At 40.2% G+C, this 16,362-nt stretch overlaps 1 protein-coding gene across 13 annotated transcripts in view; it reads right to left on the reverse strand.

The window, feature by feature from the left end:
• Window positions 1-16,362, reverse strand: part of ZNF385D (zinc finger protein 385D) — a 421,068-nt gene that overhangs the window by 109,118 nt on the left and 295,588 nt on the right. For 8 of the 13 annotated variants that reach the window (XM_079947339.1, XM_079947336.1, XM_079947331.1 and 5 more), the window contains one exon: window positions 6,108-6,245. The exons of 3 other annotated variants lie outside the window; for them this stretch is intronic. In XM_079947339.1, the coding sequence (XP_079803465.1) occupies window positions 6,108-6,245 (138 nt within the window). The remainder of the gene's footprint in view (window positions 1-6,107; window positions 6,246-16,362) is intronic. 2 more of the 13 variants (XM_079947342.1, XM_079947337.1) reach the window with 1 other exon arrangement.

A 16,362-nucleotide genomic window follows, 5' to 3' on the forward strand; every position in this document is an offset into this window, starting at 1 on the left:
CTGTTTTGAGGGAGGATAATATAATCTTGCCTTTCCTTGAAAAAGGCAGGCTCAGGCTGTGTGTGCAAAAATCACCTAGCAGACTACGTAGCATATTACATATGTGTGTGGCGTCACACCACTGCTGTCGCAGTGAGATCAAACACGGGGAAAGCTTCCAATCCTTCTCGCACCATGGCACAAAGGTGTGAAATCTTTTCACCCTTCCTTGCCCTCACCACGGATGCTTTGGGTACTTGGGTCACATAAAATGTAGTAATTTCTAAGGTGGCTATTGCGGTAAAGTGATTTTTTCTTGACAGGGGCACCAATACAGTTCTTTGCCAAGGTACACCTTTGGTTCAAGATGTCAAAAAATGAGCTAATTCCAGTTCACATCGACCTCTTTGCAAAATGAACTAGTTTGGTATGCATTCAGTTCCCACTCCATCCAAACGAACCTTGGCAATTTCCCTCTTGCATTCAGAAAGTTACAGTGAGTTTTGTAGGACTGGAGTTATGAAAAAAATGCATTGAGCAGTTTTAAAGCTCTAAGATGAGATCCCTAAACCCAAATTGCTTTAGCTAATAGAACAGAAGTTTTCACTGCCTAATTTCTAAGCACATAAAGATGAAAACAGTAATATTTTAGTGAAGGGGTAAAAAGACTACAGCAAGTGGAATCCAAACATTCCTTTCCTCTGATGAATGGAATCTTTCCATCAAAGGACGACTCCTGTCAGAGAAAGGGAACCTCTGAACCCAACCCTCTGTTTACACAGTTTGTGGGAGAACAGCTATCTAAAGTTAAAACCTCTCATTTAGAACTTCGTTTAAAATGTTCTATTTGTAAACATCAACTTTTGCAGCCAACAATTAATCCATATAGAGGAGCACATAAATAAAAGACAAGCAGCTTCCCGCTACAATAGAAAGGCAAATATATATGTTCTAGGCAAAACTAAAGACGTGAACGTCTAGGCTGTTTTTTGCAAGAACAATAGAAATAAAAAAGCAGCTAATTCCTACCCAACCTCTAACTCTCAATGTTCGTACTCAACTTCCAACTCCCCAATTTGGAAAAGCAACCCCCCCCCCCACCATGTCTCTTTATTCAAAATTATAAAATTGTATTTCTTCAAGAAGCATTGTTCAAGCATCTGTTTCTCTTGCCTTGCACCTTCCAAAGAAACAGCTGAAAGCCTAAAATGGGAAGTATTGCATCACTTTTTTTTTCTATTAAGATGAGTGTGATGCCCCTATACATATGGATTATGTAGATATTAAATCATATCCGCAAGTATCAGGAAAATATTAGCGTGGCAGAAATTAGTAGAATATAGACAGGACACTAATGTACTTAATTATAACTTTTTATACGAAGGAACGAACTATACATGACACTAAATGCAGTGCTGCCAATCCCTGATTATTTAACAATAAACATATGGAGAGGAGGCTGATTTAATCAGCACACAGGGAAAAGAGGTTCTAACTCCTCTTTTCCCAGGCTGTACTGCTATTAGTCTGAATAAAGATCTCATCGTTACTTACAAAGTAAGAGCCACTCTTTTGCTTTTGGGCAGAAGCTTGGCAATTTTTACTGTTTGGTTTCTGGAAGAATATCACATGAAACAAGCTACCAACTTTCAAATTCATAATTAAATCCTAATCAGATAGATATTTTCAAATACCAAATAAATACTATTAATTTACCTGTTAATTACAGCCAAATTGCTTAGTACAACTGCATGTCTACTGGAAAATTCTACATACAATTGCATGTCAATTGTCACTGCGCAGCATCTGATAAGTACTGTCAAAAACCAAATGCTATTCATGCCAAATATCAAATGCATTTAAATACTAAATAACAATTGTGTTTAAATTATCCATTTATGTCAGGTACTGAAATAAAACATCAAATTTAATGTAAATAAATATCAGGTGTCAAAAAGGGATGTTAGATAACAAATATTTGCATGAGGGAACTGCTCAATAGCTGCCATTGGGTAGTGGGTGGAGTGTGGGAGCAGTAATGGCCGCTTACTGCCCTTCCAGGTGAGTGGCAGTTGTTGCCCGACATGGCACCTCCTCTCCTTCCTGGTATACCACACCACCTTTGCCTGCCTCCCTGTCCCCCTTGGCTGCCATGGAGGCTCATGAGTTCCCGCCAAAACCCATCTATTCAAATGGGCCAATCCACGGCAGCCCCAGAGGGGTGAGGTGGGACAAGCGGACCTGAGAGAGGCAGGCTTCCCTCAGGTCCGCCCGTCCTCTATTTAGCCCAGCCGACCCCCAAGCGCAGTACCCAGTTGGCCAGGAGCGTCATCTGCGTAGGGCTAGTGTGCCATAGAGCTTCTCTCAGTGTTTGGGGGTCACCTGCGTAAACCTGCGTTTTGCGATGGATCCACCCCTCAAATAGACCCTGTCATGCCTCAGTCCTCCAGCAGGAGGACTGAGAGGGATACACACCCAATGCCTATGCCAGGGGTGCCCAAATTTTTTTCAAAGAGGACTAGATTTGATGAAGTGAACATGCGTGAGGGCTTATGATTAAAGTTGTTGAGCTTTTTTTAGGAGATAGACCGCCACAGGGGCCGGATTAAACACTGACCGGCAGACCGCATTAGGCCCCCAAAACAGACTTTGGACATGCCTGCCCTATGCCAAGGCTTCCTACATCTGGAATCAATAAAGTTGTGTCCATGTCAAATCCCAGACAGTTGTCACGTCCATTCATTTACCACTCTATAGTCGGTCGTGCTGGGTTTGGGGGCTGTGCGACTGGGCACGCAATTTGAATTGGCTGCAAATGCATTAACTATTTTCAGCACTGAATGTCAGCAACAAATTGCACCAAATGTATCCGGTCTGTATCCACGTAATACAAATCTCTGACCGTAACCACAAATTATGTGTATGAATTATTTGGGCAAAACATTTCACACTACTTAAACACCTCCACACACTCTTCTTCTGCATGCAGAATTTTGTTTTGTTTTGCTTTAATTGGCAGATGTGAACAGAGGGCTGGTGGCACTCAACTTGCTTGTTGCATTTCCCCTGCTGTAGCACCTCTTGTAAACATACTAAACACCCCGCCCAAGTCAGCAATTCTGCTGTGTACAAGGGTGCTATAAAGTACACAGAGTGCTAAGCATAACCAAGAGCTATTTCATCAGCTTCAGTGTTAGGGACAAAGCCACAGGAGCAATTCCCAAGTCTATTTCAGTTTTTTAAAGTTCTCTCCTCTTGGTATTTTGCAACCAGTTATAATGTTATGCCTAAGGCAACAGAAAGAACCTCCCATTGGTTCCCATGAGTTTTCAGTTCTGGCTTTTCAGCGCTTCTCTCATGCTTTGACTTGTCACTACAATATTTTAAATTAATATTTTAAAAGGTGTTGGATATCTGTTTCAAAAATAGCCAAAGTTGCTCAGAGGGAAGGCCATATACATGAAAGAGCAAGCTTTGCCAGTAGCTTAGCTATAAGCGACACTGATGAAATCAGGCAGCTGTAGCCATCAGCTCTGGTATACTTATACTTCTGGGATTATGCTTTCCAAGTCATGGGAGCGTTCCTGCAATTTGCTCTAAAACTATAACATGTAAATCCATGTCTGGATGTTACAATAAACCATAGTTTACCACCCTGATCTTCCCCATTCCAGGGCATCGTGTCATCCCCTTCTCTTCTAATATAGCGATGGGGGTGTTCTTTTTGGATTTATCACAACTTGCCATATCAACTGAACCATGAAAGCTTATACCCAGAACAAACTTAGTTGCTACTGCACAATTTTTAAAATATATATATATTTATTTCGACTGCCTCAGACCAACACGGCTACCTACCTGAACAAAAAAGCCTGGTTCTTATTGACCATGATTTGGCTGAAACAAGAGAGCTTAGAATCCTGGTTTACAAGGCTGCCTTGCTTCAATAAACCATAGGTAAGTGCTTGGACACGATGTGAAACTGATTAGCTCAAACTCAGAAGATTAAGCTTCTTATCAGCTCTTTGCAGTTGTGCCTGCAGAGGAAGAGGAAGGGCATGAGTCTGCAGTGAGACTACACTCATTCCCATCACAATAAACCATGGTGATTAAAGCTATTAATTTATGGGAAAGCCCTTCCCAGAACCTCAACACACACAAGTCTTTCTTATGGGCAATACTTCCTTGCAGTATTATGGTTACAATGGCAATCTATAACTGGTGACTTATGCAAGCTACAGCTACAAAATAAAGCACCCTTAACAGTGTAATTCTCAGAATGAGGTTCCATCGAGTCCCTGGTTCAGGATTGCAGACTATGTTAATTTTGAGGAATCCCCCTACACAAAGTGAAAGATCCACATGGTAACTGGTGCTTCATATTATGGCTCCCACATGGAATCAACATGCTGAAGTTTCCAGTTGATCTCCAAATGGAAGGTTATTTTGAGGGGGCTGCTGCCATTTTTAGCATATTACGGATAAAAAGACTTAAAAAACGGTGTATTCTCATATTGAATTACTCTATACAGTATTATATTACTATAATTATATACTCTACATTATATTACTATATTACTCTATATTGCTTCTCATATTTATTATTTGCAAAAATGCTTGCTCCATATTTTTTTAAAATTGAAGATTAAGTACAACCGTTTTATAAAATCAAGGATGATGGAAAAAGCCTATACTGTAAAAACATTATAAAACATTATTCTATTGTTTTGCAAAACTGACATAGGCATGGCTGGTACCAGCTCTTTGGGAAGGCCTGTCTGTCTGAATAATAAAAAACATCTTCAACAGGCTCTGAAGGGTTGACACAGGCACTTTACCATTAGTCTTGTTTAGACCAATTGGTACCAAACACATGATCAAGCATGAGGTGCTCAGTGTTAAAGACAGAGTTCAGGTCTCACCGATTACCATTTTGTAATTTCTCTTGCACATCACATGGACAAGTGGCCCTGAATATTAGCCTTTCCTTTAATCCACTGGATAAATTTATTGGCCCTTCTTGCTTTGAGAGTCTATACAGTGGTGCCTCTGGTTAAGAACTAAATTCGTTCTGGAGGTCCATTCTTAACTTGAAACTGTTCTTAACCTGAGGTACCACTTTAGCTAATGGGACCTCCCCCTACTGCTGCCGCACAATTTCTGTTCTCATCCTGAAGCAAAGTTCTTAACCCGAGGTACTATCTCTGGGTTAGCAGAGTCTGTAACTTGAAGCGTCTGTAACCCGAGATACCACTGTAATCCCACTATAATCCCAACGTTCCTCAGATTCTTTTGCAGCTAATTTTGTCTAATATAAGGAATGCTTCCTCTTACCTATTCCAAACCATAAATTTAGGCTGTCCTGAATTTCATCAGTGCCCCAAATTCTAGAGTTTTTGAGGGTGAAAGAATAAGATACTTTCAGCCATTCTCTTTACATATCATTAATTATTTGGTAATATAAAGATCTGATAGGTGTCACATCATCCCTGAATATGTTTTATGATTCTTTCCCTTTCGTTTCTGACCTAACATTGGCCTTTTAGTTCAGCTATTTTGACACAGATTAGTGCAGCACATAAAACCTGGCTGCGGCTATTTCTTCTCACACTGAATAAATCACTCTAAAGCAGGGTATAAATATATATTAGCAGTAAATTGTCAGGAGATGATATCCTGTTAAAAAGGGAGCTTGCTCTAGAGTATTCAGCTAAAAGCAGGCATGCAGAGTCTGCTAAGCTCCAGCTTCCTCTGATTATAGCAGTGCTGCTTTCAACAAGGCAAAAAAAACTCCATTACTTATAGGACTGTAGAGACTAAGGCTGTTAAAATATCTGCATAAGTATGTCTTAACCCTAGGCTTCTCATGCAGACCAAGTGCCATCAAAGACAATGGAAGAGGACCAATAATTTCCTCCACTTCAATTGACAGATAAGCAGGTTTATTGATCGGGTGCTTGATTTCTTTATGTAGACAATAATTAATTTGAGGAATTCATTTCCACAGGAAGTTGTGATGGCCACAGCGAGCTTTAAAAAGGTTCAGACAAGTTCATGGAAAATGGGTCTGTCAATGACTATTTAATAGCTACAAATAGAACAACATTGTTCAGAGGAAGCAGACTTACTTCTCCAATCAGCAGACTTCCAAAATTAGTCCCTACCTCTTTTGAATCTTCTCTACAGAGAGCCAGCCCTGGCATTTTTTTGGACAAAACTGAGCTGCAGAACTGTGGCCAAGAGATGTGCATGTTCTTGTTCTGAAACTACATAGAAAAGGGAAGAAAAGTTGGAACACAAATTCCTGGAACTCTGAAACACAGTGAATGAAAAATAAAAATCTGTATCATGAGAATGCCTGTTTCCTCCATCTAATTGTAATCTAAAGAGTTGGAAAAGGGAATGTACTTTCTGATGAAATGTTGTGCATTCATTAATAAAGCGTATACATTGTATGGTATTTCCACAATCCTTTCTTCAATGATAAACTGCACACCAGTTTATTTCCTCTAATAAATCCCATTCTGTAGTTCCTTACTTGATGTGCTAACTTCTAAGTCTACAAAATATTCCTTGTCTTAAAAGGATTTCATTCTCTGAAAGACACGCTTTAACAAAGCTTTGTTTAGACAACAACATATGGGGGAAAAACACATCTCTATGTTTTAAATGCACTTCTGGGAAAATGTCAGAAACATCCCAGTTATATCCCAGTTTGTAATGCTTGTTTGTGGAAGAATAACTTTAATTCAAGAGTTACTCAACTCTATTACATGACAGTGAATAGGCCCTGTCATTCTCCTAATCTAATCCTGCGGAGGGGGAGAGGAGAGAGAGAAAGAATTGCAAGGCAGATGTGATGCTTTATGACATTATGACTGCAAGACTTTGTGTCCATATTGCCTTTGCATATTTATTGTATTCTATTTGAATACAACTTAAGGACTCTACTGTATGATTCTTTAAGAAAGGTATTGTACTTTGATGCAAATATGATTAACAATCCCCCACTATAAAAAGACAAACATAGCTGGCTTAAAATTAAGTAGAGATCACAATGGAAACTCTACACCTAACTTTAAAGTACCATACAGCATAACACAGATTTATGTGTTGACAAGTCAACCAATATGAATGTTTTAATGCAGTTATATAAATATAGCAGATTCATTTTGAACATTATATAGTCACATGTTCATTTATATTTGTTTCTTTGAATTTTGAATGCATTCTCAGTGTCATTTTTAACTATCTGTGGCTAATACTATATCCATTAGAGAAGCCCTTACTGTTGAATTATGGCATTTCAACAAGTTGAGCCTTCATGTTTTAACCATAAGCATGTAGATTATGCTCACAAATGGAAAAACAAAGTCCACACCCTCAGTATTGGATTGCATATTTTGCTAAAAGAGTAAAATATATTAGCATTTATTTATTACATACAATTTGTTCAGCATCTACTATTCAGGCTCTTGAAATGCTGAACTATTAATCCATTTGTGTCCTGGATATGATGGGCAAGAACACAGAGAATGTGAATAGATGGTCAATGTGAAATGGGGAATAAGTACTAAAAGTCGATAGGACTGAGGCAAAATGGATATGGGAAAGGATTGCTTTTCCTGAACATTTTATCACTCCCATGCAAAGCATGCATCCATTTTGTGCATTTTGAGGTATTCATGAAAGGAGCAAAACTGTTCATAGACTGTTCACAGTTGAGTGGGATACATGCAGCCCTTTCAATGCCAACAAAATACTGTGAACAAACAACATTCACTCTCTTGCTCAGTTGAAACAGTCTCTCATTTCAGTTGGCAGGCCTGCCTTTTCTGAAACAGAGGTCTCAAACCCTCCAAATGTCCCTATTTTCCAGGGACAGCCCCAGATTTATAGAAACTGTTCCAGTTTCTGATTTGATCCCACAATGTCCCGATTTTCCTTAGGACGTCCCGATTTTCATTGGAGAAATGTTGGAGCCTATGGAGTTATGCGACCCTGAGCCAAGGTGATAGGCAGCCTTGAATAGGGAAGTTTTTAAATGTTAAATGTTTTATAATGTTTTAATATATGTTGGAAGCCTCCCAGAGTGGCTGGGGCAACCCAATCAAATGGGTGGCGTATTAATAAATAGAAGAAGAAGAGGAAGAGGAGGATGTCCCTAGTTTCATCAGAGAAATGTTGGAGGGTATGAGGTTTGTGTACTACAAATACATGCAGCATTGTATTTTAGGTCCTGCTCTTAGTAAGAACGATCTGCATTTTTATAACTTCCACTTTTACACAGTTGGAGACTGTGATACTTAGAGGGCTTTGTTAGCACAGCCTCCATTTGCTCGAATGAGTGTTTGCCTTGCTGAGGAAGATTAAAAGCAGTAATCTTAGCAATAGGCTAAATAACATTTTCAAAGTGAGCCACCAGTTCTCTGCTCCCTAAAATCCCACTGGTTTTCATCATTGCGCATAACTGCTAGGCACTTACACACTTTGAACATTTTGCTCTGTGCTGTTTACTAGGGATTTCCTACTTATTTCTTTGAGTGCTTTCCTTTTTTCAAAAGTCAATGTATTCAAGACCACAACAATTGTGTGATCCTTTGTTCTGGGGTACACAACAACCACTTTCTGTCCAAGAAATCGTTTTTCTTATTCTTTTCAATATTTTTTTCATTCTCTTTATAAAAAGCAACTCTTTTTCTTCTCCCAAAGAAAAAAATGCAGCTCTATTTGTGCAGTTTTGAGATAAGTTCCAAGAACAAGTGGAATAATTTCATATTTTTGCCTCTGGAGATTAAACAAAAAACAAAAAAAGGAATTAGATTTCAAGCCAACATTCCTCCAACAACAACAATGAACAGATTGGGCAGAAGGAGGCAGAAAAAAGTTTCTTCCAAATGTGTCACATTGCATTTTCTTTCCTGCAATACCAAATATGATGGCTTAAGTTCCAGCAGGTTTTCCCTTCTTTTATCCAAAGCCATGGCTGAACTTGCACATACCCAGAATTTTGTATGGCTTTGTAAGCAACGGTGTAATTTGTTACCTGAGCTTTCATAAATATAACATAATTAAGGCACTTCTTAAACCAATATGAATAATTTTACAGCACTATTTTAGTCTACATAGTCATTTACAATCCACCCCCCTTTATTCCTCACAACAGCCACAGCCCACAGGAGGTGATTCAGTTTTGTTGACTCATAGAACTAAGATTGCTGTATTTCCAACAGAGCAAGAAATCCAGCCATTATTCACTTGTGTATGTTAAATCATGTAAATATATACACATTGTAAACTGAATGGACTGACTTAAAATACTGCATATTACTGCTGCCTGTCATGGAGGAGTGGGGCCCACAGGTGTTTCACCTGGGGCTTCAGTTATCAACTGCAAAGATACCTAATACAGGGTTAACATGGACATATACATGGAAGAAGGTAGCAAGTCAGTAGACTGATGGAAATCAGGTGGGAGAATAAAAATATACAGAAACCAGGATGGTTCTTAGAGAGCAGAATGACACAAAACCCTACTGAGCCTTCATATGTTTATTCAGACCTTATGACTGAAGAAGCCTTGCCCCTTGGTTGAGAGAAGTTAAAGAAACAGCACTCTGTTTCACCATGAACCTCTAAGCCACTCATCTAGCTGTATCTTTTGATGTCTAAAGGGAGGGATGCTAAGGTAGTTCAAGAGTGGACAAGGAAACAAGTTGAGATTGTCCACCTGAGTTTTCTGAATTGCTGATTATGCTCTGACATTGTTTTACCAACAGAGATCTGTGGACTATTGCTATTGAAGACTTACTTTCATCAAGTTTGAGGATGGAAAGACATCTGGAGCTACTTCTTCTGGACTTGTATTTATATACAGGTATGCCTCCTTGGCCCCCAAGGCACTGCATGAAATCAGAGTATTGAAATACACCTTCTAAACGGACTGGGATAGCTTCTAGATTTTCAAGTATCGTTTACCCATACCCACCAACTGGCTGAAACCAAGAGCTACATCTACACAGGATCATTATACAAAGGGGTGCAAAAAGGAAGACACCAAGCACTCTCATCATACACAAGTGGGGAAACGGCCATTTCAAACCAATTATACAAGCCGTTTCTATTAGAGCAACTCATTGGCTTGAAAATAAAAGTCTAGGGGTAACAGGTGTCCATATAAGCGTGGCTGATGTGGTTTTTCTGCTCTGAGAACAAACGCTTCTGTACACAGTGCATAATCTGGTTCAGATCTAAAAAAAATTGTCCATGATTTGTGGCCATGCACTCCCCTCCACCCCTCCCCTCCTTCATTTGGTACACCTCTCTGCAGACCCAGGAAACGACACTGGGCTTGCCTTGGACAGCAAACATTCACCGCCTCCCAGAACCACCATTACTGTTGGTCCTTCTCCCAGTCCTCCCATTCCTCTAACTGCTGCTTCCTCTCCACCAGGGGCACTGTGTTGCTCCCAAGCATCTTTAAATTTGGTTGGTCCTTTACAGGAATTTGCCACCATTGTTGCAAAGTGGTGCTGGCACTTTGGGTGATCTTGCCCTTAATGTCTCTCTCTGAAAGGACCCCTTTCTCAGCATGATGCATGGAATACCTGTGGCCGCCTCTGACACATAGTGAGGTGGAAGGAAGGAGAGAGCAGCAGGTGGGGCAAGCAATCTGTGGGGGTACACATTCTGTCACCCTCTCCTATGCCACATGGCTATCTTTGAGAAATATATTGTGGAATGCTGAACCACAGTTTCTCATGATGCTAAAACCAGGAAAATATGGTTTAAAACTGCTTACCCAAATTCTGACACTACAGAAAATGTCTGTCCATCTTCATCCTATGCTTTTCTTTCTCTGGATCTACTTTATTGTGTGTGTTTCCTTTTTTTAATCCTTTAGACATTTCTCTTTTATGTTACCTTATACAGCCTATGCAACCCTGTTCCAATGCTGCAGTGTGTTGGACAACACTGCTATGATTGGATTTGACAGTGTTCCTTTGCCTTTTCTTTTCATTTCAGAATCTTAGCAACATTGGCACCAGTACTGGCATGCTGAAAAACTCTTATTTCATGTATTATATATCCATGCTCCAGTGAGCTGATGACATACATTTTATCCTCACAAGAACTCTGAGGTACATTAAAGAGAGTGGGCAAGGGGAGGGGGCTATTGGTTTGTCTTGTCCTTGTTTTTATTATGTATTTTGTGTTTTTATCTTGTATTTTTATGCTGTAAACCGCCCTGAGATCTACAGATGAAGAGCAGTATACAAATTTAGCAACCTGGGAAGGTAGCCCATCCAAGAGAAGGAAAACTCTGATCCTAAACCTCTGCTACCTTGCAGGATAGGGAGAAGAAAAGGCTAAAGAGAAAACCCTACACAAATCCAGAGTGGAGTCCCTAAGACAGTTGGATGGTGCCTTGTACGCCTTGTATGCTTTGGACCACATCAGCAAGGCTGAGAGGAGGGTCTTGTCATCTGGGCACCCCAGGACCTTCCTACACACTGCCCACGCTTGCGCCCCAGGGAGGTCACTTCAGTGCTGCTAACACAGTAGTTTGACTTTACCCCTGGAGGAACACTCCATTGTCTCTTGATACAGAAGGATGCCAGCAACAGGCCATGGCTGAGTTTCAGGGCTGACTGGAGATTTGCCTCCAGATCTCCCTAATCATAGCTCCCTAGTTATAACCCTAGTGACTAGACCACACTAACTCACCTTCCATCTAATTATTATTAGGAAACTAATAGCAGTTTTGGGATGCGGATGGCGCTGTGGGTTAAACCACAGAGACTAGGGCTTGCCGATCGGAAGGTTGGCGGTTCGAATCCCCATGATGGGGTGAACTCCCGTTGCTCGGTCCCTGCTCCTGCCAACCGAGCAGTTCAAAAGCATGTCAAAGTGCAAGTAGATAAATAGGTACCACTCTGGCAGGAAGGTAAATGGTGTTTCCGTGTGCTGCTCTGGTTCGCCAGAAGTGGCTTAGTCATGCTGGCCACATGACCCGGAAGCTGTACGCCAGCTCCCTTGGCCTATAGAGCAAGATGAGCGCCGCAACCCCAGAGTCGGCCACGACTGGACCTAATGGTCAGGGGTCCCTTTACCTTTACCTTTAATAGCAGTTTTAATAAATTACATTTTTCTACATTAGATGATTGGCAACTTCTTTGCATTTTTGAAGTAATATAAATGTTTTGTATATCTCTATAAATCTTATCTGAAATCTACAGACAGCAGCAGGGTTCATTTCGAGTTTTATTCAGGTTTTATTCTCAGTGAATGCATGTCACTTTAAAGCAGCACATTACCTGGGTACACCCTGCAAGTAACAGTATCAAAGGTGTCATTTCAACTATGTCATCAGCTCTTTGAATTGTACTTGAAAAAGCATCCAGGGTGCTATCACTAGAAGCACACAACCGAATTATTCTTTATAAATAAATCTTCAGAATACCCTATTGTTTGTATTCCATGGCTATGAGATGGAACGACCTTATGTAAATGCCACCATAGCAGTTTCTCTCACAGGTGTAGCCAAATTGCTTTTCTATAAATGTCATTGCAATGATTACTTTCCCTCCCTTCAAAATGTGCTTGGAAGCCATGGTAGTAAAAAACTTAAGAGGGTGCCAGGTAGAAAACATATAAAGGGCAGGTACAGAAATTACATATGTTACGATTGATACAGAATGTTTACAACTACTGTGTGGATTCAGTGCTAATAGAAATATCTGTGATATAGGCAGGGCTCCCCCCGCCCCAGCCGGAACTCAGTTCTGGCAACTGTCAGGCAGGCACCATTGCCATTCTAAGAGAACAAGGGAGAAGTTCATTGTTAAGTTGTGGGTGAACATATCAGACGACACAGCGATTCTTCAAACAGCTCTTGTTTATTCACAGGCCAGAACTGAACTGAACTGAAGGGTTCAGTCAGCCTGTTTATATAGAGCTCCAGTACAACGTTACTGTAACAACTTTCTAAAACTATCCAATCACTGAACGTCACTTTTGATCCTTCATTTGCATAACTATCTACAGTATCCCCCTGCTGGCCCTGGGTGAGAACTTCAGTACATAACACCCATAGTGAGCTCTGGCACCTGTTTTTTTCTAGAAAAATAGCACTGAATATAGGTGGGAAGCAGCCATTGCTTCTCATATTTAAAATGAAAATGAAAATCCCTCTGAAATGTTACTATGAAAATTACAACACAAAACCTACTAAAAGTTTAAATATATATAGTTAACATTCAAATAATGTAAATAATGTATTCTAAATACAATCTGATTTTAATAAAGTATGTCGCCATTTAGATCACCTATCATGAACTGCTTCACTGTCAATATCAATCACCACATTTAAGCATTTTAAATACAGTGGTACCTCGGGTTACAGACGCTTCAGGATACAGACGCTTCAGGTTACAGACTCCACAAACCCAGAAATATTACCTCGGGTTAAGAACTTTGCTTCAGGATGAGAACAGAAATTGTGCAGCAGCGGCGCAGTGGCAGCAGGAGGCCCCATTAGCTAAAGTGGTGCTTCAGATTAAGAACAGTTTCAGGTTAAGAACATACCTCCAGAACGAATTAAGTTCTTAACCCGAGGTACCACTGTACATGGAAGTGACAATAAGGGAATAATCCAGACTCCACTTTCATTAATTCTAAACAATCAATCAGTGATTTACACACACACACACACACACACACACACACACACACCCTTCACTATTGGCATTCTGTACTTGGATACCTGTATCCGATTCTTCAAATTTTTTTGCGAACTGAGTTGTACAAGGTCTGGAATTCTAAATTTCTCTTCTATTATATATGTCTGTCTCCCACTGTGTACATATGATCGCTGCAGGGTAGACAATACAGACATATTTTATTTAGTTCACACCAGGAAGGGACTCAAGACGAATGTGTTCCTAACGATGTGTCACTTGAGGAACTCAAACAACCACGGATCATGCCAGTGGGAAGAGAAGACACTTAAATATTTCAAGTAATTTTGAGATGCAGGCTAATACATATCTCAGGCATATCTCTCTCTCAGAGGTGGGCAGATTCTGGGCCTGCAGGATCTACTTTGCTATTTACTAGAACTCCAAAGTCCGTGTGCTTGATTTTGGGACTTAGGGTTTCTGCTGAAGGGGCCTTGATGTCACATAAGCCCTAAACCAGAGGGCAATGCAGTAAGCATCTCAAGTACAGTGGTACCTCAGGTTACATACTCCGCTAACCCAGAAAATATTACCTCAGGCTAAGAACTTTGCTTCAGCATGAGAACAGAAATCGTACTCTGGTGGCGTGACAGCAGCAGGAGGCCCCACTAGCTAAAGTGGTGCTTCAGGTTAAGAACAGTTTCAGGTTAAGATCGGACCTCTGGAATGAATTAAGTACTTAACCCAAGGTACCACTGTATAGTTTAACTTTAGAATCAGAAAACATGCCACCCCGTCTTTTGACAAGCCACTCCTGAAACAGAGGGGTGAGTTCAGCCACTGCGAAAACAGCATGCCGGATCACATGATTCAGCTAGCTCTTATATTCTTATATTAGCATCTGACACAAAATAAGGACTTCCTGTGTGAAATGAGAAAGAGTGAGAAGTCCTGGAGTTTTGCACAATCATCTGAATGCAATGAAAGAGGTTTTCTGGATGGTATCCCGTTTAACCTGGGCCTCCCCTGGCCACAGAGAAATTGGTAAATAAGAATGGTCCTGAATGACTTGCCACCACCCCCTGTTCAGGCTAGGACTGTGGCCCCCTAAGCTATTTCTGTGCAGTCTCTGGACGTTTATAGTCCAGAAACAATTATATTTATACAAATTAAACTGTAAAGCATAAAGAACATCCACTTTTTTCTTTTTTTACAAAAATAAAAAATAGACTGTGCATATGCTTGTCTCAGCAACAACTACATTGTGGTTTCCCACTCACCCCCACCCCAGTTTTTACTCTTTTAACCTTTCTGTTTGGAGTAATTAAGTCATTTCTTTAAGCAGTTGCTTTTGACTAATTGCAGCTTTTAAAGAACAGGTTAATAACCGCCATCCATATTTAAACTGCAGATTTTAAGACTGATGCTTATTATGCCATCCAGTAAAGATTTTACAGAATAAAATAACCATTGATCTTTTCCAGCCAGGCACTATTAAAACAAAAGCTGTAAACTCCAGCTGATTAAAACATTACTTAAATGCTTTATTAAAATTTTTTAAAGCATTTTCACTCATCAAGATTTGACAAATCTGAAGAGCACTTCATTTAATTAACTTGGTGAGAACGTTTTGCATGCAAAGCGAGTGCCCAAGGGACATCCAGTGCACAGAAAGTGATTGTGCTATTATTGTGCAGGATGCTACAACTTACAGAGAGCTAGTTAATCTCACTTCCCATTGTGCCATGCCTCCTAGCACATGTAGAAGGCAGGAAGAGATAACTGGAAGAGTCTTATGCATAAATTCTAAGAATTTTTTATATATTAAAAAACCACATAAAAATATGACTATGATTCTTTCTCATGCCCAAGTCTAAATCCACAGTCCTTCAATTCATTTTCCCCCTACTCAAGTTACTGAAGGCCTTTACAGTAAAGACTTAATGGAAAGAAGCACACGCATCACCCTAAGCCACTTTGAACTGAGGAGGCAAGCTCAACACACATAGCCAAATTATGAGGATGTAAAAAAAAATAATTAAAAATTACAAGTGTTCTAAGAATGAGAGAGGGAAAAGGCCTTTTGTCAGAGAAATAAAACTATCAAGAAACTGGAAGAGAGTTCATCCAATGAGCTAAGTAGGGATTTCAACCCTAGTATCCCGGGTATCCCACATACTACCCAACTATGTCACACCGACTGTAAAGTGCATGGTTTTAGAGGTCAAGATCAGTATCTGAAATTGGATTAGAAATACCTAGGCAGTTAATATAAGCAGTACATAATGAGTATTCCCCAAAGTTTTTGAATTGCTGCGTTCTGTACCAACTCAACTTTACAAACCTCCTTCAAAGGAAGCCTTGTGTTCAGCAATTCAAAGCATATAACTCTGAGGCTAAGCCCACCTGCTGAGGCTAAGCCCACCTTTATTCTAAAGCAGCAATGCTGCAGCAAGCAAAGGCTCCAGCAGCTCAATCAGCTGCTTGTGGCTGGAAAGCCAAACAGGAAGTATGTGACTGTTGCCATGGAAACAAAGGGGCAGTCCATTCTCCTTATTGAGCACAGGATGTGAGCTCAGTGTGTGTCATATGACCTGTACAGGATGTACATGGGTGGAGTTTGAGTTTCTCTCTGTTTGTTGAAGAGAGCGGACATCTTTCACTGTATGACTGCTGAAGACAGGAATAAAAACATGTAGATTCA

The sequence above is a fragment of the Podarcis cretensis genome, assembly GCF_951804945.1.
Source record: "Podarcis cretensis genome assembly, chromosome: 12".
Lineage (NCBI taxonomy): Eukaryota > Metazoa > Chordata > Lepidosauria > Squamata > Lacertidae > Podarcis > Podarcis cretensis.